This window comes from Heliangelus exortis, chromosome 22 (assembly GCF_036169615.1).
Source record: "Heliangelus exortis chromosome 22, bHelExo1.hap1, whole genome shotgun sequence".
Lineage (NCBI taxonomy): Eukaryota > Metazoa > Chordata > Aves > Apodiformes > Trochilidae > Heliangelus > Heliangelus exortis.
Window position 1 is genome coordinate 9,772,157 of NC_092443.1, and position 23,148 is coordinate 9,795,304.

General features: G+C 51.1%; 1 protein-coding gene across 1 annotated transcript; it reads left to right on the forward strand.

The window, feature by feature from the left end:
* The first annotated feature begins 9,287 nt into the window (after positions 1-9,287).
* MYMK (myomaker, myoblast fusion factor) lies at positions 9,288-16,520 on the forward strand. Its single transcript, XM_071766023.1, has 5 exons — positions 9,288-9,444; positions 11,677-11,791; positions 14,121-14,269; positions 14,972-15,088; positions 16,254-16,520. The coding sequence occupies exons 1-5, from the start codon at positions 9,310-9,312 to the stop codon at positions 16,398-16,400; spliced, it is 663 nt and encodes a 220-aa protein (XP_071622124.1). The 5' UTR covers positions 9,288-9,309; the 3' UTR covers positions 16,401-16,520.
* The last annotated feature ends 6,628 nt before the right edge of the window (positions 16,521-23,148 follow it).

A 23,148-nucleotide genomic window follows, 5' to 3' on the forward strand; every position in this document is an offset into this window, starting at 1 on the left:
GGATGGAGGGGGGGGGGGGGGAGGTGGGTGTGCGGAGGGATGGAGGAGGGGGAGCGGGCGGAATTCACACCTCTCGGCCCGGGATGCCCCCACCCCGGTTAACCCCTCGCCTCCCCCGGCGCCGGTCCGCGGCCGCCAGCCGGTTTCCTGCGGCGAGGCCGGGGGGGCACAGACGGGGGGGAGCCGGGCGCATGCGTCCCCTCCGCCCGGCACAGGCAGCGCTGAGCCCACCCCCCGACCCCCCGGGCATCCCCCCGGAGATGCTGCGCTCCCCACGCCTCGGGACGGGACGAAGAGCCCGGTACTTGCTGCCCCCCCCACCCCTGCATGGCCAAAATACTCCTGGTACCTCCGGGCGGCTGCATCCCGCGTCGGGAGGGCTGGCTGGGTACTGTCTGCCGAGGGGTTCATAGCGGAGCAATAAACCGAATCCCTGTGATCCTGGGGTTTTGGTGTCACTTGGGAAGGGCTGGTGGCTGTCGTGCTGCTTGGGAGAGTTTTCTGCCACGCAGAAGAGTGGTGGTCAGGTCAGGGTTGGTGCTGGATGAGAATGGTCCCTGTGACAACACGTGTGTAATCTGCTGTGTCTGTGTGTCTGTGTGTGTCTGTGTGTGTCTGTGTGTGTGTGTGTGTCTGTGTGTCTGTGTGTGTGTCTGTCTGTGTGTCTGTGTGTGTGTGTGTGTCTGTCTGTGTGTCTGTCTGTGTGTGTCTGTGTCTGTGTGTGTCTGTGTCTGTCTGTCTGTGTGTGTCTGTGTGTGTCTGTGTGTGTGTGTGTCAGAGAGAAAGGCCCATGGTGAAACGAGGGACAGAGCTGCACAGGGAGTGTAACCTGTACACAACATATATGAGCTGTTCTCTGTGGTCTTCAGGTGTAAAACGTGGTTGATGTGACAGCTCAGGGAGGTGGTGACACACAATCCTGTGCATCCCTTTGCATGTCCCTGCACACAGAGTGGTCACATCCCAGCAGCTCTGAGCAGCCCCCCTAAACCATTTCCTTCATCTCACCAGAGATGCTTCAGCTCAAGTCTTCTCTCCTTCCCTTCTAGATCTGCCCCAAACAGGGCAAACCCCATGGTCCCAGTGGGTCACTGGTTCTGCACTCAAGGCCAGCACTGCAGCTTGCTGTGGTTATTGCCACCAGCTACTCCTGACTCTTGGTGACAACGTTCAGCCCTGTCACCGTTTGCCATGGGCCAAGAACTCTCCTCTGCAGGGCCTTGGGGTGTGCTCCAACCCTGCCATGGGCCATAGATCCCTGCCCAGCTCCCAGCACCCTGCAGGAATCACTGTGGGTCCTTGATGGCATTAATTTGGACCCAGTCCTCCCGGGGATGGCTGAGGGAACCTGAGCAGAGAACCCATCCTTAAAAAGTTACATGGGAAATGAAGTCTCCTTTTTCTGTTTGGCTAAATGTCTGCCAGCCTGTTTTAATTTACCCAGCTAGGTTGATTTGCAACTTTCAATTTTCCATCGGTTGGCTGTGACCAGGACACTGGGAAAATTTAGCACTTGAGTTCACCCAACTTCTGCATTTCAAAATATCCCAGCCCGAGACAAGCAGGAGAAAACCCTTTCCGTTTTGGAACAACCGGGAGGGAAAAGTCTGAACATGAGAGGTTTTAAAAGCATCAAAATATTTCACATTGAAAACGCCAGAGCAGCCCCGGTCCCTGCGAGCCCCAGTGTCCCCCCAGCGCTCTGCCAGCCCCGGGCTTTGGCAGGAGGTTGCACCCCAGGAGACCCCATCCCCGGGTGACCCCACACCCCGTCCTGCCACAGGGATGCTCCAGGGCTGGGGAGCATCAGGAGGAATGTGGGAGGATGGGGGAAGGTTGTCCCGAGGCAAACGCCGGGGAGCCGGCAGCAGGCGAGACGCATTTGGTCTCTGTGCTTCACCAGAAGTTTATCAAAGCAAAAAAAAAAAAAAAAAAATTTTTTTCTTTTTTTTATGAAACAGTTGAGATGACTCAGCGGTTTCTGACGCAATCCCCGTTTCATCGGAAAATTCCTAACCAGCTCCTAGTGGCAACTGATTGCTCCCATAAATCAGGCAGTGTTATCCCTGGCTGCAGCAGCGGGGCTCACACAGCAGGAGCGATGCCATCGCCTCGGGGGGAGCAAAAACAGCCCCGAAAACAAAATGCACAGGAGAACAGATCCAAAACATGAGCCTCCATCCAGCCTCCCGGCAGCCAAACCCCACGGCTCCAACACAGGGCTGGACCAGCCCCAGCTCCCACCACCCCAAACCATCCCCTCCCCCCCTCCCAGGGACAGTCCTGCCCCCAAAACCCGGGGGCCACGGGTGCTGCTGCCGAGGCTGCCGGCAGGTATGGCATTAATCACTGACAGCCAGGCTCAGACAACAGCGGGTTTTATCTCCCAGTTTTTTTGGCAGAAGCGTTAGAAATGATTTGCAGATGTTATTTACTGCTTTTGGGCTCGGAGTAAATTGAGACAAGATGCACCTGCATGGACAGTCAGAGGCTTTTCCCACCCAGGGACGCTTGCTGAGAGCTTGTATTGGACTTTCCCAGGGAAATTTAGGATTGGGGTGAAAGTCCCCGAGCCAGCCCTGCTCCCCGCATCCCACACTTCGGTGGGGAACCCACACAAGGTGGGCTCTTACCCCGCCAGCCACCCCACGGGAATGGCAGCAGCCATCCTGCAGGCAGCTGCCAGGCTTTCCATCCCAGCCCGGTGCCGTGCCTCATCCAGAGTGCAAATAAAAGGAGCGACAGACACTCCAAAATAACCTCCTCCAGCCGGGCAGGAGTCACCGGCGACGGGCTGCTGGTTTGGCCCGAGAAGTGCTTGCAGAGGAAAGGAGTTTCCTTGGCTGAAAGGAGTTCAACAAAGTGCTGGGCTGGGCACCAGCGGGAGCTGGGGCTGCTCAGCTGAGCAGAGGCACTCAGTGGTTTGCAAGATCAGACCCTCTGTCACCTGGGGAGAGGTGGGGGGAGCTCCGTGCTGCACTTGCTGGAACTCCATCCCTGACCTGGAACAGGGGGAGATGGGAAGCTCTGTTCAGGCACAAGGTGTTGATCATCTTGCTGCACTCCCCCATCCTCACCAGCTCTCAGACCTCATGCTCAGCACTGCAGAGCTCCAAGGATGTCCCCAGAGCAGGATGTAGCCTGGGACCTACTCTTGGTGACCCAAGGCCATGGCTCAGCCATGGGCTGTGGTGTCCCAGCACTTCTTTCCCAGCAAAATGAGCCCTTTCCTGGCTCAGCCCTCATGCCAGGGTGGCAGTTTGGATGGTTTTGTCCTAGCCAGACCCACCAAAATGCCTGCTCATCCTGGCTGGAGAAGGAGCAGGAGTGGGATCTGGAGTGTGTTGGCTCAGGATCCCCCAAGCAGCTTCAGCTGCACTCAGTGAGACAGATAACTGATTTTCTTCTTTTTTAAGGCTGCCTAAGAAGGGACCCATTTGTTTCTCAGTTCTGCACAGCTACACACATTATTTCCAGGCAAACCTGGAGCAGTGTGGGCAGCCCTAAGCCATCCACAGAGTGGGTGAGGTCCCTTCATGGCCAAGACATTGCCAGGAGGATCAAAATGTGGCAAATCCCTGAAAAAAGCCCCTGACAGCCAGTCCTACCTTTTTCTCAAGACTTGTGCTATTGGCCTGCTGCTGGGGAACTAAAAAAAGCAAGAGAGGACCAAAAAAAGTGTCCTTTAGAGACAGTCCTGGTCCCTTGGAGAGTGGCCCATGGAGCAGTGTTGGGTAAGGCACTTCATCTCTGCATGCCTCCCTGCAATGTGGGTAGCAATGATTTATATCATGTTAGCATGAGGGTTTCATCCATGGAGATTTGCAAAATCAGGCTCAAACTGAACAAGCCAAAGCCACCGAGCTGCTCTTGCCATCAGATTCCTATTAAAAAATATCTCTGGGCAGTTTGAAAGCCACAAGCGACCCCGGTGACCTCAGGTATGCTCAGGGCCATAGAGTTTCAATGACTTTAAAAGCCTTTTTTTTTCTCTGCAGAATTCTTTCCCTTAAGTTTTACCTTTCCCCACACTCCGGGAGCTTCCAGACAAGTCACGCTTGGTTCAAAACTTTAGCTCTGCAAGGATTAAAATGAGTATACAAAGTCTTTTCTTTTCGTGGCATGAGTCTCGCATGGGAGCTGAGCAGTATTGTGCTGAGGGACATCAGCTATGCAGCACTGCCAACCACAGGCATGCAGAACTCATGAGTCAGACTCCCCCAACCCCTAAGACTGGTTTCATTCCCTTTTGGATTTCGAGCCTTGAAGCATCACTACTTCAAGCTTTTCTCTTCAAAAAATGCCATTTTTTGAGCAATCGGGATGAGAACTGAGACCTTCACATCTTTACTTGACTCCAGGAGTCAAGACTGTAAAAAACCCAAACTATTAAACACCCTGAAACCAGCAATAAACCCCTGCACTGCTTCCCCTGCATCTCATGCAGCAGCAGGATGGCCACTCCAGGACACTCCGAAGGGTACAAGCAGTGAAACCTGGTGAAAAGAAAAGAATTATCCTCACCATTAATGGGGACATGCTTGTAATGGGCTAAGGAGGAGAAGGGAAGAGGGAAAAAATCCTGAAGAAAGAAGTGAGAAATATGAGAAATAAAAAGTGAGGAATACGAATAATAAGTTTATTCAACAGGGGTGAGGGGGGGAGGAACTTTTTTAAGGGTGAGTATTCAGCTAAAGCTGCCTAAAATAGGGCCAGGCCTTACAGAGAATGGGTATTTTAAGTGGCAATTTATTCCCCTAATAAAAGAGAAGGATGCAGGTGCTTTGGCAGGGCTGTGGAGGGGAGCAGGAGGGAGCTGAAGTTGATCAGAGCCCAGTCTGCAGCTCCAGCTGTGCAAGGGGCTCGGGCACAGCTGCTGGCTCTGCATTTATTGGGCTCCTGTTCCCCCAAGCCATGGCCCAGGGATGGATTTCAGCTCTCCAGAAGTCATTGCCACACACATTTCTCTCTCATGCAACAGCTCTGCCCACAGCCTGGGGTGGTGAGGAGAGGTATTTTATCCAGATGCTACAGCTGACCCTTCCCCAGCTGAGCAGGGCTCACACTTGCCCTGGGCCCTTCCACACTGGGAGGTTTCAGATCAACTTCCCAAGGCAGAGCAGTAAGAAGACAAAAAATCTTCACGATCTGGATGGTGCCACTCTCATCAGATTGCTCAGAGCTCCTCGGGGCTGACTCTGCTGCTCCAGAGCCACATCTCTTGCACATCCCCCTGCTGAAACCAGGCCCCCATCCAGCTTTTCACCTTACCCCTAAGTGCAGAGTGTGTTTTGGAGATGAAAAATGAGACTCTGGAGCAATGGAAGTTGTAAATATCACCCTGCAGTGAGCAGCAGAGGGGCAGAGCCCCCTGTGCTGATACCTCCTCACCCTGATGCAAACTGCAAACTCTGGAAGCTGCAACCCTGCCCCTCCATTTGTGTTATTAGCACCATTATTCCAAACTTGGAAGCAGCTGGGGATGCAGAATGGAGCAGGGTTCAATTCCAATGCAGTCTCCATCACACACAGGTGAAAGCTCTTCCCATACTCATCCCAAGGAGAGTGTAACCCCAGTAACCTCAGCTGGCACTAAAACCCCCCAAAGCTGCCTGTGTCTCTCCTCCACTTCAGTGCCTCAGCTGAAGGAGTAGAATTGCTCACAGAAAGCCATGGTTAATGTTAGCCTGGAAGAATCCAGCACGACATACCAGAACCTGGGTTTGGCATCTGGGAACCACTTTTCAGCCATATATATATCACCCTTCCTGCCTGCACGCTGGTCCACACAAAATTAGCCCTGTGGAATGTAGATTTTAAATTCCCTTTCCAGAAGCACTTAAATGCAGGAGCTAAAATTTGCTTCTTGCTACATTTCCTACCTGTTTAGGAGAGCAGGAATGGAGTCCTGGCCCTCTGTTACTTGGGTTCCTTCCCAGCAAGGTTTGCAAAGCCCACGTCTCACCCTCTGGTTTCTCTGCAGCCTGAACAAAGCCCTTTTAAGCACCAGCTCAGCACCTGCCTGCCCCTTGCCTCACTGCTTATTTTGGGGGTCTCTTTTTCAATAATAGCTGGAACACATGTGCAGACTGGTGTGGGGTTTTGTTGGGGTGGGTTGGGGTTTTTTTTCCCCTCTATGCCTACGGTGCTGGCTGCAAACCAAACACCAGCTCAGGGTGTGCAGCTGGGAGAGAAAAAAGAAAGAAAGAAAGAAAAGGAAGAGAAAAAGAAAAAGAAGAAGAAAAAGGAAAAGAAAAAGAAAAAAGAAGAGAAAAAGAAGAAGAAGAAGAACAAGAAGAAAAAGGGAAAAAAAAGGAAAAGGATAAAGAAAAGAAAAAGAAAAAGAAGAAGAAGAAGAAGAAGAAGAAGAAAAGAAAAGAAAAAGAAAAAAGGAAAAAGAAAAGGAAAAAGAAAAAGAAAAAGAAAAAGAAAAAGAAAGAAGAAGAAGAAGAAGAAGAAGAAGAAAAGAAAAGAAAAAGAAAAAAGGAAAAAGAAAAAGAAAAGGAAAAAGAAAAAGAAAGAAGAAAAAGAAGAAGAAGAAGAAAAGAAAAGAAAAAGAAAAAAGGAAAAAGAAAAAGAAAAGGAAAAAGAAAAAGAAAGAAGAAAAAGAAGAAGAAGAACAAGAAGAAGAAAGAAAAAAAAGGAAAAGAAAAAGAAAAGAAAAAGAAAAAGGAGAAGAAGAAGAAGAAAAGAAAAAGGAGAAGAAGAAGAAAAGGAAAAGGAAAAGAAAAAAAAGAAGAAGAAGAAAAAGAAGAACAAGAAGAAAAAGAAAAAGAAGAAGAAAAAGAAAAAGAAAAAGAAAAAGAAAAAGAAAAAGAAAAAGAAAAAGAAAAACAAGAAAAGAAAAAGAAGAAGAAGAAAAAGAAAAAGAAAAAGAAGAAGAAAAAGAAAAAGAAGAAAAGGAAAAGAAAAAGAAGAAGAAAAAAAAAAGGAAAAGGAAAAGAAGAAGAAAAAGAAGAAGAAGAAAAAGAAAAAGAAGAAAAGGAAAAGAAAAAGAAGAAGAAAAAAAGAAAAAGAAGAAGAAAAAAAAAAGGAAAAGGAAAAGAAGAAGAAAAAGAAGAAGAAGAAAAAGAAAAAGAAGAAAAGGAAAAGAAAAAGAAGAAGAAAAAAAGAAAAAAAGGAAAAGGAAAAGAAGAAGAAAAAGAAGAAGAAGAAAGAGAAAATGAAAAAGAAAAAGAAAAAGAGGAAGAAGAAGAAAGAGAAAAAGAAAAAAAGAAAGAGAATGCAACAAAACCCCAGCACCCTATGGAATGTTTTCTTGCCACCCAGAGCTCCAACACTCAACTCCCTGCTCAGAGGAGCACATCCCATGGCTGGCACTTGCTGCATCCAGCAGCCAATGGGTTCCCTTTCCAGTGGGCTCCAGACAGATTTTGGGCAAATGATGAGGGTGGGGGGGATGCATTTAACAACTCCTTAATCGTATTTTTCCACTGGTGCCATTTAGCTTGTTGCACAGCCACCACCCTTGCAAATTCTGCTTGTGGCACAGCTGCCATGTCCTTGCAAATGGTCCCAAGAGGGTGAGGGGGGCTGCTTTGGATGCAGACATGGAAGTTTGTCCTCATCGACAAGTTCTGAGCTGCATTTTCCCTTCCCTGACACCAACCCCATGGCCACAAAAGCAGGGCAGATGCTGTTTTCTTAGCCAGGAATCCAGAGTGGTTTTTGCAACCAAGTAACCCCAACCCAGCTCAAAACTCTCCTAGAGACAAGAAGCTTGTGCAAGAATAACACAGAATAAATGATAGAACAGTTGCCATATCTGAAGATCTGGCACAGCAAAGGATCAGGGCTCTCCAGAGCACGCTGGTACCCAGCTCTGCTACCTGCCCAGGGATGGTAGCAGCAGGGGATTTTTGTGCTGGTTTGGGGGGGTTAGATTTCATGGTAAATAGGAACACCAAAGTTTTGCACTATTTGTTGGTAGAGATTCAATTTTGCAGGGATTTCTGGTAAGTTCATGGCTTGTCCAGGCAGGAGGGCAGCTGGAGACATGGTGTGGGCATCAGAGGGATGCTGCCTGCTGGGGAACCTGGATGGTTCCTGCAATCCCAGCTATAAACAGGAGTCCTACCCCCCTCATCTCAGCTGTCACTCTCTGGGCTCACTGTTTTACCATCCCATCCTCACCACACACACACCACCCCTGTGCTTCCCCTCCCAGAGCTCTTCCCAACTTGGCTGGAATGACTTGAAGAGCATTCCTTGCTCCATGCATTCCTGGCTTTCCACTGGACCCCTCCCGGGGGTAGCCCACAGGCCAGCCCATCCTGTCAGCCCCAGAACTAGAGGGTGTCTCATGCCCCAGCCCCCAGCCTCCTCCCCAAACCCACAGCCACAAAGGAGGTTGCTCAAGCGCCGCATTCCTGCTCCCTGTGCCCCGGGAACAGCTGTACCAAAAAGATGCTGAGAATCCCTGCGAGGTTCCAAGGAAAAGAAATTAGCCCAGGAGGGGAGCAGCAGTGATATAATAAAAAGTCATAATAAAAGAGAGAAGCCACTGAGTGGATTGGCAATCAGAATGCTGCTTGGCTTTTGGTCTCCTTTCCTCCAGCTTTCCTGTGCCCCGTGGTCATCTGCTCAAATTCCTCCACCCCAGAGACACTCAGCTTCTGAATTTCAGACAGATCTCCTGGAGGTGTCCGTGCTGCAGAGCCTGAAGGCCTGTTTGAGAAACCCAACTGCACTTCACCCCACCCAAAAATGTGGGAGATGTTCCATCACCCAAGCTCCCTGGTGCCTGTGCTCCTCTCCAGCAGGGCCACTTGCTCCAGACCTGCCCTAGTTGGGTAAGAAAAGGCAGATTTGGAGCTCAGTGTGTTTCTCAGGCACACAAAAGCTGCAGGATACATCCCCCTGTTTTGACCCCCCCCAGCACCCAGCAAACCCAGTGCTTCCCTACTTGGTGGCAGTGCAGAGCAGGGGATGTTCCCTCCCAGCAGCACTGCTCCAGGATGGGTGCTGAGTGGGAACCAGAGCCTGGGTGTCCTGGCCTGCAATCCTCACACACCCAGGTCCCACACCCAGCACAAGGTCTGGGAGAACAACATTCCCCTTCGCTCCTTTAGAAAGCCCCGGGGGGGGACTTTGGGGACACGGAGCGTCTGTCACCACCGGCTGTGTCAAGAATTTGGCTGCAGGGGAGAGACAGAAGCAGAGGGGGTGGTGGTGGCAGCAGCTGCTCCCTGCCCACAGCCCTCCCGACTGGGCAGGACGTTTACATTTTAAAGCACGTTCACCACGGCTGCCTCCTCCAGTGTCCCCATCCAGCTCACCCAGCAGAGACCCCGTCCCCAGGAGGCACCCATGGGTTCACTGGTGGCCAAGCTCCTTCTGCCCACCCTCAGCACCTTGGTTTTCCTCCCCACCATCAGCATCGCTGCCAAGCGCCGCTTCCACATGGAAGCCATGGTCTACTTCTTCACCATGTTCTTCGTGGCGGTAAGACAGCCCTGTGTGTCCCCTCCCAGCATGTTCTGTCCCCTTGGATGTCCCTTGCATTGGGTCCTGCCCAGGAAGGGTAGCTTGGAGCTCACCCCACAGCAGCAAACATGACCCCAGAATACCCATTTTCACTGATTTCTCACCATCTGTGGCACTGAGCAGCTGGTTTAGGATGCCCTAAGGGGTGGCCTCACACAGATTTAATGGTGTTTTCTGGCTGTGAGGTGAGGGGTGCAAAGAGATTTGATTGACTCCCAATCTATGGGAGCTGGGTTTTCCCTCTCTGGTTTACAGCTGGTAAGTGGCCGTGCTGAATTTGGGGTTTAAATTGTATCCAGAGCCTCTTGCTGTGCCACAGTTGTTTCAGCCAGAAGCACGTAGTCAAATTATGGATTTTGCAATTGCTGAGGGGTGATGGGAGCAATGCTGGAGTCAGGGGAGCTTCTGGACTGGGGAAAAAAAAAGACTCAAACGTGCTGCTGAGTTATCCAGAAAAATGATGAACCCTCCACCCTGGCAGGGCAGTGGGTGTTTCCCCAGGCTCAGGGCTGCAATACACACATGGGCACCTAAAGCAGCATTTCCACTGGGAAAAGTCTCCTATTTAACCCCATGGCAATGCCCTGCTAAAGAATCTGAAGCCCACAGCCCAGCAACCCAACCAGTACTGCATTTACTCTTATCAAGATTGTCCCATTCTTTGTGGGAAGCAGGAGGCAAGGAGCTTCCCAGGGGGAAAAGTTCTTCCAGAGCAGCACTGAGGGTGAAGCAGGGCTCTGATCCAGGCCAGTCCCCTATTCCTAAGGATCTACCACCTAAGCTTTCAAGCAAAGCACAGTGCAGGGGGGGAGATTCTGCCAGTTAATAAAAACTCCCCAACAAACCCCCCCCAGCTCCCCAGGGAAGGCAGAAATCTACCAGTTCCTCTTGCACCAGTTTGGTGTCAGGGAAGGGAAGGGAAGGGAAGGGAAGGGAAGGGAAGGGAAGGGAAGGGAAGGGAAGGGAAGGGAAGGGAAGGGAAGGGAAGGGAAGGGAAGGGAAGGGAAGGGAAGGGAAGGGAAGGGAAGGGAAGGGAAGGGAAGGGAAGGGAAGGGAAGGGAAGGCAGCTGCCAGGCTGGTCATGAGGGGACAGAAGGGCAGCAGCTGCTGCTGTTGCCTTTCTTGTAGCATCCCCATTCCTCCTTCCCCCAGGAGACCTCATCAGAGCAGTGAAAGCATTTGTCCATTGCAGACAAGTGCTGTGATGCCAGCCAGAAACACACTCTTTGTCTTCCACTCTTTCTTCCCCCTCTCTCTGGGCTCCCTGAACCCAGTCCCCAGCAGAGCACAGAATCAGAGCCGAGGTGAAATCTTTTCTAGCAAACCACAGCACACCAAAGGACTCGCAGCAATTCCCACTGTAAATAATATCAGCATCCCTGCTGGGCTGTGACAGGGAGGATTGTTCCAAGGGGCATCCTGCCAGGCAGAGAAGGGACTTCTTCAGAAAGAGGGAAGAACACTGGTGCTACCAGAGGGAAACTTTCAGGGCTGAGTGCTCCGAGGAAAAGGCGAGTGCCAGGCAAACACTGGGAGCATTCCTCTGATTGCACTGGAAAATTTCTCTTGGCTTGGTTCACATCTAAGCTGCACGACAACTGGGTGGTTTTTCCTTACAAATAACCTAATCAAAGAGCTAATGGGTAGGAACCAGCAGCTTTTAAGGGAATGCACTAATGAGTGAATTCCCCAGCACTCAGACTCTGGCCATATAAACCCTATTTAACCTCGACAGTGACCTGGCATCTCTACACATTTCATCAGGACACTCATTTTGAATCGTTTTACAAGAATCTTTCACAATTAGAACCATAACCCCAGAGTCCTCCTTCTGCTGCTGAGGATGTCCCTGCACCACCCGTGGCTCATCTCAAAGCAGCTTGGTCATCAGATTCCAAGTTCTGGCACAGACCAAGAGGCAAACTGAAGCTCATCCACAAATAATTGTACTAAGAGAGAGGAATGCTGATCCTCAGGCTATTTGCAATGGGAATGGTGACACCGTACCTCAAATATATTCATTATTGTATATCAGAGACCATGGTGGGTTTGAGACTTTCCCAGCTGGCCATCCTTTCAACATCCATGCAAAGACCACTTCAAACCAGTTGATAAGAGCTTTTACCTTACTGGTCTCTGAGTAAGGAACAGATTTTCTCAACCTTTTTTTTTCCTTTTCTTTATTAATAGTTTTACCATGCCTGTGATGGCCCCGGCTTCTCAGTGCTGTGCTTCATGCGTTACGATATCCTGGAGTACTTCAGCATCTATGGAACAGCCCTGTCCATCTGGGTGTCCCTGATGGGTAAGCACTTGTGCTTTCATCCAACTATCAATGTCTGCAGGTCAGGTAGGATCTGTCAGCATCACTGGTGGGACAGCTGGAGGGGACAGTCCCCAGAAATGCTGTGTCCTTCCACCTCTCATCCACAGGGCTTAGCTCGGAGCCCACCTTTTATCCAAGTCAGCCCAGGCTATGGTCTAAAACATTTTTATCTTCTTCATTCCTTGGGAAGATATTGCTCTTGGTGGGGTCCAGACACACATGGCAACTGTCCTGAGTGGTGGCTGGGGAAGTTTTGCTCTTGGAGATAAACAGAGCTCTGGCGCCGGGTGTTTGTTTTAGTCGAGTGCTGCCTCTGCCTTCACCAGCTCTTGTGCACGTCCTTACAGCAGCAGAATTATTTAGTTCAAACTGGCAAATAACAGCCTTGTGCTTTAGTTCAAGGCAGGACGGTACTGAGATAACTTGGTCTGAAACCTCATAAACCAGGCAATCTCCCATTTCTCCTCATTTTCCCCATTCTGAGCCTTTCAGCTTGTCCTGTCCTGAGAAATGCAGAATCTGCCACTTCCCTTTGTAGCATGCACGTTAAAGAAGTTCAGTAAAAAAAAAAAAAGGATCTTCCTAGTTTTTCAGAAGCTTAATCTGGTCTGACGGGAAAAATAGATCTGATTTGAAAAAGCAGAAATATTTCACTTCCCTTTTATTAAAAGTCCTGCCCCTTGCCCTCATACTCAGTTTTCCTTTCCCCACATTCCCTTCACTTTCTTTTTTCTCATTTTGTTCCTCATTTGCCACTGAAACAAAGCATAATAGAAACAGAAAAAAAATTGGCAGAACTAAAGGTGGATGAAAACTTCAAACCTGTTCCTTCCCCATTTTGTCAACATGTTGGTTGGGTTTTTTGTTTTTTTAAATGGGAATCTTTCTGACAGGGTAGGGTAAGGACAGACATGAGGGCATAGCAGATTCAGACCATCCCTAACAGCCTACCCCAGCCCTCCTGCGACTGACCTGAGGGATCACACACTGTCCAAAAATTCCCATAAGATTTTTCCATCCACCCCTGGGGTCTCCAGGGGTGATGCAGGATTTTGGGGGGAGTCCTGCAGAAGCAGCAGCGACCTTTACAGTCAGGTGCAGGTCCATCCCTCCTCCCTTTCTATCTCTTCACCACTGAGCAATGCAGACAGCAGCGTTCCCCTTCCAGGGCACACAGGATCAGGAAAAAATGAGTGGGGGAAATATTAACCTTGGGGGTGGCTCTGAGTCCCCAGGGTGCAAAGTCCCAAGGTCCGTGGGCTCCCACTCTGCCCAGGACACTCCAGAGCTCTCCCTGCTCAGCTGGAAAAGACAAGGAGATGGCTCATCTCCAGAGGGCATTTGCAGCAGATAAGAGCAGTGTCAGGGTAGGTCAGAGCTGATCCAGACACTTTGGCTCCTCGCAGCAGCATTCAGCTTGATCGCTTCATTACTGCGTTCAAAATCCTCGCGAAAAACACAACCCCCTGACTGCAGCGTTTAAAATATTGACCCGCAGGGAGACAACAGACACGAAAATGCGGACATTATCCCTTAGACAAACTCCCTATAAAACCGTGATCCAAGGACATGGAAGGTGTGGTGACTGAAGCCCAGGGAAGCCTCTTGCTGTGGCTTGTAAAGCCCCAGCACACATGTGCGGACACAGACCCTCGGGCAAGCTTCCCGGAATGCAAATCCAGGACAGCCATAACACAGCTGTGCGAGCTGGAAAAGCACGGAGCCTACTGGGATCCATAACTTTTATCAGTTATTACCCCATTCTGTGCTAAACAAATGCCTCTAATAATTTACTCACACTGGAGACTTCCAGCTTGCAAACCTCAGGCAGGTGCCGGCGCAGCCAGGGAGACGGTCCCCATCCTGCTGGAGAGCACCCATCTCCCAGAGCTGGGTGATGGAGGCTACATCAGGGTGAGCCAGCAAGTTGGGGAAGGTTGGAGAGGTACGATGAGCCCAAGAGCTGATTGCCAGCTCACCAGATGCAAGTGTCTTTGCAATCACCTCCAACGTCTGGGTCAAGTCAGGGAAAGGAAACATGGATGGGAAATCTCCTTTAGCTTCCACGCACAACACTGAACGTGCAGCCTCTAAAATCATCTCCTAGACCTACCACTCAGGTGCCTTGGCGTGGGTTGCTTTGCCCCTGTCTGCCTCAGTTTCCCCAGTTTCCATCCAAAGGGCAAACCAGAGCTGGATGTGATGCTGGGGGTCACAGAGCAGGCAGGACAGACCCCAGAAAGGCTTTAGGGGAGCAGCTGAGGAAGGGGGTGGGTGAGCTCATGTCCCTGTGCTTGGTGCCATGCAGCCCTGGCAGAGTTTGATGAGCCCAAGAGATCGACCTTCATCATGTTTGGGGTGCTCACCATTGCTGTCAGGATCTACCATGACCGCTGGGGCTACGGAGTCTACTCAGGACCCATCGGGACGGCTGTGCTGGTGATAACTGTGAAATGGGTACGTGGGGAAGGGGCTCTGCTGGATGCTCGTGGAAGGGAAGGGGTTAAGTCCTGCATGGAAGGGTGTGCCCCGTTTCCTCTTTGGGGTCCAGCTCTCTGAGCACAGCCTGTCACAGGGATTAAACTTCTCCTTCAGCCCAGGCAGCAAGCAGCCTTTGTGGTAAAAGCCAGATGCAATCTTCTGAGCAATCTGCCATAGGTCCTGGTATCTTTCTGTTCCCATGTTTCTAATCAGGAGAAATATATTTATGGAGTTTTTATAGCTACTGAGATGCATAAAGGGTCTGGTAAAGTACCCCAGAAGGGGTGGAAGATGTGAGTAAAACTCAGTGATAAATTGGGATAGGATCTGCCTTGCAGTCTGCCTGAGCCTGGGCAGGATGGCTGAACCACCCCCTGCAGCCTGTGCCCTGCTCACAGCAGATGCTGGGGACCAGGCAATGGTGGAGAAGGATTCAAAGGTGGGATAAAAACTGCAGGAAGATGCTGCCAAGCAGCATGGAAACCCAGTGATGCAGGTCCCACCCACATACTGCCACCAAGCCCCACCTAACCTCCTGGCCAGCAGCAAGTGGCCATGATGGGGAGGGGATGAGCAAGATGGGGACCAAAGCACAGGACAACCCTGTATCCCCCAACCCGTGGATGCTGTGCTGGGTGCCAGGGGATTACAGCTGGTTTGGTCTCTCTTTCCTTCCAGCTACAAAAGATGAAAGAGAAGAAAGGACTCTATCCAGACAAGAGTGTCTACACCCAACAGATTGGGCCTGGCTTCTGTTTCGGGGCGTTGGCCTTGATGCTGAGGTTCTTCTTTGAGGTACCTGCTTGCACCCCGCTGACTTCACAAGGTGTAAAGGACATTACCAAGAGAGGAGACCTCCCCCCTTGCACTGCAGGGCTGCATCCAGCCTTGGGTAAAATTCAGCTCAGGTGCAGGTCTCCAGGGCTGGCATGTTGGGGGCTGGTTCCTCCTTGCTTGTCCCCAAATCCCGGACCTGCGGTGTGAGAGGGGGACAGACGTGACAGAGTGACACATGAAGTGTTGCTCACTCTTTTTTTCTCTCATTTAATGAGATGAAAGGACACGGACCAGGCTTCCTTCAGCCACGCATGGTCCTCAAACTGGTTTTGTCAGCCGTGAGTGGGGCTTGTTTGAGAACTGGGCAAGGGTGACTTAAGGACACCTCATGGAGCCACTGCAGGGACTGGAAACAGCCCAGGCGTAGCCGGATCCAAACCTGGCTCACACCAAAGGCTTCCAGTTGAGTCCCAGGGGCACCCAGTCCCGTGTTCATAACCTTTTGCTCTCACCACTGGCCAGTCTGTCCCTCCAGTGCCGAGGGGTCTGTCTGTCCCACGCGGGGAAGGCAGTGACCCCCCCGGCACAGCTGCCTGCGCTCAGCCCCGCCGTTACGGCTGCTCTGTGCATTGGGAGCAGCAAGATACAACCTCACAGCCATCCCCCAGGATTATTTTTCAAAGCATTTAGTAATTGCAAATTCTAGCAGAACATAAAAATGTCACTTAGCAGAAACCGCCTCCCCCCCACGCCCCGGCCTCGCCGCTGCCTCCTTTGCGGGGTAATGAAACACTTCATTCAAGAAGTGGGAAATGTGCAAATTGGAATGTGCTAAATCCACTTTGCTTTTTTTGTTGTTTTGTTTTGTTTTGTTTTAAAGCTGGAAATCCTTTCTTCTCTGACAGGAAAAAAAAAAAAAAAGGAAAAAAAAAAAAGAGACAGAAGGCTCAGGAATTTATCTTATTAATATTATTAAATAAATAGTATATTATATTATATTATATTATAGTATAGTATAGTACAATATAACATAATATAATAATATATTTAATATATAATATATTATTTCATTTCTTTTTATTAAATTCCTTTCCTTTTGGCTCCTTGTAGAAATCCAATGCTTTGCACCCAAGGCAGAGCCCCCAGCATCCCAAGGTCTCACTCATGCTCTCCCTGCTTGCAGGACTGGGATTACACCTACGTGCACAGCTTCTACCACTGCTCCCTGGCCATGGCCTTCGTCCTGCTGCTGCCCAAGGAGAACAAGAAGGCTGGGGGTGCAGGGGCCCCAGCCAGGCTGGACTGCTCCACGCTCTGCTGCTGTGTCTGAGCCCCCCAGCCCAGCTGGACACTGCCTTTGCTGCTCCTGGGCTGATGGAGGGGGGCACTAAAAGCAAAATGCCTTTCCTCTAGGACTCCAGCAGATTTCCCCACCAGCTCTCTGCAAGCCCCAGGCTTTTCTGCCTCCCTGGAAAGATTTCTTCTCTCCACCATCAGCCTGGCAGAGGCTGGGCTCGCTCCATCCGTCCCCACACTTCTCCCTGGAGAAGCACTGGGCTGGGCTGGGACCTCGTCCCCAGTCCCGAGTGTCCCTTGCATCCTCAGACCTTGTCACCAGCCAGGCTGTCACCTACGCCAGCCCACGAGGACCCAGGTTGTCCCCTCCACGGGAGTTTGGCCAGCCCGAGCACAGGGGGCTTCGTTTGTAACGCCCAATTAACAGCACCTGTATTTTTGTGAGATACCCACTGCTTTATTTATGGATTCTCTCCATGTAAATAATTTAGACTAACAAAGACTTTGCAAGCGGGCAGTGCCAGTGTTTCCTAAGCAGTGCAAGAAACTTTCCAGCTCAGCTCCACTCAGCCAAGGGCAGATGCCAGCCCCAAAGTGGAGCTGTGGGCACAGCTCCCCCCAGCCTGGAAGGGGACAGCACTGGGGACATTGGGGACCGGGCAGTGCAGGCAGCAGGTGCACCTGGGGAGAGCCTCAGGAGTATGGAAAGGACAAGGAAAAATGAGAGGAAAAAAAAAAAGCTCATGGAGGAGGGGGCAGGGCTGGAAGCCTATAACATCTCCTCTAACAGACTATTTACTATAGTAGAAGTGTATGATTTATTTAGACTGTCTGGGAAAAATGCCAAGACTATATGTCATGGACAATTAGAGCACTATTGGTATACAGTGATGTCCACAGAAAGCCCACATTAAGCCTGGGTTCCTCTGGAAGAGAAATCTACCCCAGCCATTCATCAGAGCAACTTCCTGCAATGGGGCAACAACCAAAGCTGAATGAGCTTCCAACAAAAATACAAATGAATTATGAAACCCTAAGCATCCAGGAGTCCCCGGCAAGCGGTGGCACAGCTGAGGCAGCACAAGCAAAGAATTTCCAAAGGGTTCAGCAGCACCTAAACCAACACAGCACCCCAGCTCTTTCTGAGCATCCAGACCCTAGGATGTTTTGGAAGATGCTCTGAGTGAGGGCTTGTGTGCAATGCTTTCCCCATTGCCTGCACACTGCTGGGGGACTTTGCCACGTGAGAACTGCTCCAGGCATCTCAAAAAAAACCCCAATCCCAAGGGATTTGACTCCTAATTCAGAGCTGAGTAAAAGAAGCTCCCAGGGTGAGCACCACATGGGTGTCCTTCAGGCAGGGCCATGCTGAGCCACCCTGAGCAGGTTTCTGGTTGGGTGGTACCCAACTTGCCCCAACTGAGTACCTGCAATGCCTTCCCATGGCTGAGCAGAAGGAAAAAAAGGTTCAGCAAAGCCCCTGCAACTTAGCCAAGGCCCAGCTGAGTAAATGAAAGCTCCTTCTCCCACCTGCCATGTATCCAGGTGTTACACCAAAAAAAACCCCAAACCCAACAGTGCATTGCACTCAAGAAAATCCCAGGCAAGATTACTTTTTCCCCCTTCTCCCTGCTGCTGCCCCAGGGCACTGCTCTGGCTGTGCAAACCATCCTGCTACACCCAACGTGGGCCCAGCACCCACTGTCAGGGACAAAACATCCCCAGAGTCCCTCCCGCAGCACCAGCCCCGTGTTGGCAGCAGCACCCACAGCACCCACAGCACCCACAGCACCCACAGCACCCCGACACCAGGAGGACAGTGCGGGGGCTGAAGTCACTCTTGCTGGGGCAGGATATCCCCTGCGATAGAAATGCAGGGAAATATTATAAACATTTGCAGCAATGTAGACAAAACAGTCTCTTGTAACCTTTTAGTGCTGCCGAGAGCTTTGCCTGTAAGAGCTCTTGAGCCCCTGCCAAAAATTCTTGCTGTTTTCATAAGAGGAGGTGTTTTCGTCTAAGGTGCAGTCTGAGTGCTGTGACCTTTGTCATGTCTGCTACTGAAATTTCCTGCTTCTCTGTTATTCTCTTCTTCAGTAAGACGATATGAAACCCAAAACTTTTATTGCCCCTTTTAAAGCGTCTTTATAGCTCCCGGTCTACTTCATATACTGTCTTCTTCTCCAGCACTGGAATATTACTTATGGGATGCTGCAAAAGGCATTTGGGTTTCACCAAGCCCAAACCGCCCAGGCTTTTTTTAAGATCAGCCGGAGGGGGGGGGTGGGGGGAAGGAGGGAAAAAAAAATAAAGAGAAAAAGGAAAAAAGGAATGAGAGGCTCAGGGACTGAGCTTTCCGCTCCTGAGGCGTTGGCACCCGCTGCCAGCACTGGGCAGAGCAACAAGGGTGCAGGAATCTGCCCCATGGTGCCTCCTCTGGCACAAAATCCCCTTTTCTTTGTGTCTGGGCTGCCCACTGGCCCCATGGGGACAGCCTCACACTGTCCCTCTTCCCGGTCCTCCATCCCCTGCCAGCTCTGCCATCCCCTGGAGCCAGCAGCTCAGATGTGGTGGGACGGGGGGATTGGTGCCCAGCCTGGTGTGCAGCACATCTGCCCCAGAGCTGGCATGGGGGGAGGCCAGCCCTGCCCGTGGGGCTCCTGCTCACCCCATTTCCCTGCTCAGGCTGGTGTCGGGACAGACCACACAAAGGACACGTGTCCCCAGATGGGGGTTGATGCAAAGCCACAGCTCTGGGGTGGAGGTTTTGTGCTCCTTGTCCCAGCCTGCAGGACATCACCTCCACAGAACGCAGGGACAGCAGCAGCAGGAACCCCCCAGGACCTCTGTCACCTCTGCATGCTCCTCAGCAGCCCCACGGGGGGATCAGGGATGCTGGGACAGAGGGCTGGCCCCGTGTCAAGGGTCCTCAGGTGGCACAGGGGCCACCGGGCAGTGATGGGGCTTTGGGGCATCCAGGTTGAACCATCCCTTCCAGGTGATACACATTCCCTCATGCTTGCCTACAGCAGGGCTGGAACAAGAGGGAAATTATGACCTCCTCCTGCTCCAGGGGAGGCTTCCAGAGATGTCTAGTTGGGCTTGGTGCCAGCTAATCTTCCAGGCAAACTTTATCCAGATCCCCTCTGGCTGCAGAAAGTGAAAAATGAGCCAGACCAAGACATAAAAGCCTGCTTTCTGCTGCCAGCTGTGTGGGGCACCCCAGAAAAAAACCTCATCACCATGTGATTTTGAAAGACCTTTTCAGGGCTCATGCATCTCCCTGCAGTTCTGATGTCCAGGAGGTGTCTGTGCCCTGTAACAGGGATACACTGGGGCTGCAAGGGCAAAGAGATGCACTTTGAGAAACAAGCTCCATTCATCAGCCTGGGAAAAAGGGGAGATGGGGCACATCTCTGGGATCACTTGGTATGTCTCAGCTTCACTGCAGCCATCCCAACCCCAATGCCTGTTGTTTTCCGGTGCACAAAGAATTTCTCCCGCACTTTGGAGGAGTTGGAGGGCAGGCAGGAAGAGCAGGGTGGGATTTGCCATGGCTGGTGCTGCTCTGGAGAAACCTCACCTTTCTGCAGCAGTGCAGGATGGAGCTGGAGAAGATGCAAACATGAGAGCCAGGACAGTGGGTCCTGCATGGCTGCAAACCAGCTTAACCCAGTGCCAGCAAGAGACAAGAGCAGTGCATCAGGGAAACACCACACGACACCACATCAGGCACGATGAGACTTCGTTCCTCTCAGATTTCCAAGCAAACTTTCCATCCCAGGCAGGACAGCCCCATCCTGGTGCTGCTCAGCAGCCTCCAGCACCCAGGGAGCATTTTAGGGGCAGGGGAGAGCTGGGCTGCAGCCCCACAGACCCCCAGAGCTGCTCATCCACAGCAGGGAGGTGGGCAGGGGATCCTTACACAGTCAGAGGTGTCACAGGTGTCCCCTTCAGCAGCTCCAGAGATGGACACGGGGGGTGGATCCAACCCAAGTGACCAAACCTCAGCCCGAGAGTCCCCGAGCCGGGCAGAGCAGATCGGAGCAGCCGGGCTCACTCGGCTCTTCCAGGGATGCTTCCACAGCTGCAAAAAAAACCTGCTCCAGGTCCAGGTTGGGTGTCTCCAGCCTCCCCACTCCTCCAGCAGAGCAGTCCCAGGGAGCTAAGGTCCAAGGTTTTTGGTTTAGGCCAATCTCCCAGAAATTCTGTCATCATGCAGTGCATCACGCACACTCCCGGATCCGCATTACACAGAGGATGGCCCCGGGCCAGAGCCTCTTAAAGGCAGTGGAAAAACCCTCCCTGACTACGACGGGAGCTGGCTCAGGCTGTATATGATCTGACAGATACCACAGAGAAGGAGAAGTTGTTTGAATCTGGGAATATCTTGTGGCCTCAATGCTTCTCCCGGGGCCAGACAGGGCAGCGTGTCTGCGGAGAGGGTGCTGCAAAGAATTCCCAACCTTGCAAGGAGCATTTACCCAGGGATTGCTATCTGATCCCTGTGCTCCCAGTGCAAGGGAAGCACTCAGGTTTCCAACTGCACAGATCATCCCCTGCTCATAAAACGAGCTGGATGTGTCTGGAAACCCCAGACCCTCAGAAACGTCATTTCAATGGGGGGGAAAATAATGCTTTAAAAAAATAATGCTTAAAAAAATAATGCTTAAAAAAATAATGCTTTAAAAAAAAACAAAAACAAACAACACCAAACCACCCTGGTGGACAGACAGGGATGGGTGGCTGCCTACCTGTGGTTTTCCAGGAAAGTAAGTGCTCTCTGATAAAGCTCACAGTCTCCTTATAAAGGCAAGATCTGGTTTGCCTGTAAAAGGAAAGGCTGAGGGGAAGTTTTATGTGCGTCCCTCCTCTCTTTCTCTCCCTTTATTTGCATTTTCAGTTTCACAGTAGTTGGGATAATCTGCACTGTGCAGGAGCGAGGGTCCAGGTTATAACCAAAGTATCAGGTAGCACCTTCACATCTGGAAGGGATTTTGACACAAGTTCTCCCAGACTGTTACAGACAGTTTAAAAGTAAAATCTGATAAATAGCAAATGTTTAACAAGTCAATAGGAAGCTGCATTGTGAGAACATGTGGGCTCCGACCCACCCAGCACCGCCGCACCGCCAGGGCCCTTCAGATGCTTTCACACAAATACCTGCAGCATGGAGAGCATTTGCCATGGCTCTGCCCAGACCTGGTCTCAGTTACAGAAGGCAGGATTAAAGACAGATGTGTCTGTATGTCCAGACATCCCCAACAGCCCTCTTCTCAGTCTGAGCAGCTCTGAGCAAAGCTGAGCTTCCCAGCTTTGGAGGTGAGGAGCTCGCTGCTCCATTCCACCATAAACCAAATCCCCTTCATTTTCTGTGTGCTCCCAGCTTTGTGTTTCAGATAGAAGAAGGATAAAGGGAGCTGAAGAGCCCATCCTGGGAAGCCTGTGGGTACTCCAGGCATCGCTGCCCTGGCACAGGAGTTTTGGGGATTGCACAGGCCAGTGAAGCCCCTTTGGGGAGGGTCAGAAGCACACAGGGTCACACCTGAAGTTCTGAATGACTTGGGGTCCATTGGAGCCCCAGCCCAAAAGCCAGAGTGGTTTTCACCTTTGAAAACCCTTTGCAATCCTCCAAGAGCTGCAGCCTCCTCGGGGAAGGGGCTGATGGCTGCCCGGGCAATGCTCTCCTGAGGAAAGTGCCACTGCCAGCAAAACATCTCACCACAAAAGTGTTGCAACCCTGCCTGGTTTGGGGAGATTTCATACCAATAAAAAAAAAACAAAAAAACAACTACCCAAAATGTGGAAAGAGGCATTAAAACAGAGAGAATTATGCCAGGAGAAGGGGAACAGAGAGGGAGACAGAGGAATAAGAAGTGACCAGGAAAACCACCAGAAACCCTCTGGGATGCCTGCCTATATTTAAAGATAATGTGTCCAGCTGTCTTGCCAAGTCCCACTCATTTGGAGCTGGGCTCGTGTTTTGGATTAATTTTAAGGCAGTTCCTAAAGCATCTCACTCCTGCAAGGAAGAATTTTTGCCTCCTTGGCCAAGGTGACCTTTTAAAAAATCTCACTCACTATTTTTCATCTTCTCACTCATTTAAAATTGTCATCACCCAGGGTCCATGGGGCACTCAGTGCAGACAATTCTTTCTCTGGTGCTCACCAGCCCCATGGCTCTTGAGCATCCTGGAGCAGAACTGGGTGCAAGGATGTGGGGTAGGGAGCACTTCCCTGCAGGTCAGGATCCATCCCCTCTCCTGTGAGCATCACCTGACCACATGCTGAGAGCAGAAATTTCCTTTTTTTGGTTACATGAGCCTCTCCAGGCAACCCACCATGAGTTGGTTGAAAGGTTTTCCACAGAAACTACTGTCCCACAGAAAGACAGATTTTAAAAAAAAAAACCAAAAACCTAAAAATTGCAGGGTTTCTGCTCAGCTCCTCAGCAGAGCTACCCCAAAAGGACCCAAAAGGTTGCTCAGTCTCTACGGGCAGGGTGCATTCAAGAGGTGTTACCTCCAGCTCCCAACAGGGAGAGGGTTTATGAGCAGAAACACAAAAGGATCTCTCCCTGAATCAGCACCCAGACCACCTTCAAGCCTCTGCAGCATCCTAATCACCCTGGAATCCAAAGCATGCCCATGGCAAGGCTGTCAGATGCTTCCCATTTAGCTCAAAGCTTTGCAGAATGCTCAGCCACTGACTCAGCATTGCCCCCCCTGCACCACAGCAGGATGGTGCCCACCACCCTGCCTGGGGGGGGTGGCCAAAAATAA

What these genes read in the sequence shown, in the direction of transcription:
- MYMK (XM_071766023.1), top strand. Translation starts at nt 9,310, where the DNA reads ATGGGTTCACTGGTGGCCAAGCTCCTTCTGCCCACCCTCAGCACCTTG. An exon ending in CATCTGGGTGTCCCTGATGG is followed by an intron (nt 11,792 to 14,120) that starts GTAAGCACTTGT and finishes GGTGCCATGCAG; the next exon opens with CCCTGGCAGAGTTTGATGAG. An exon ending in TGCTGAGGTTCTTCTTTGAG is followed by an intron (nt 15,089 to 16,253) that starts GTACCTGCTTGC and finishes CCCTGCTTGCAG; the next exon opens with GACTGGGATTACACCTACGT.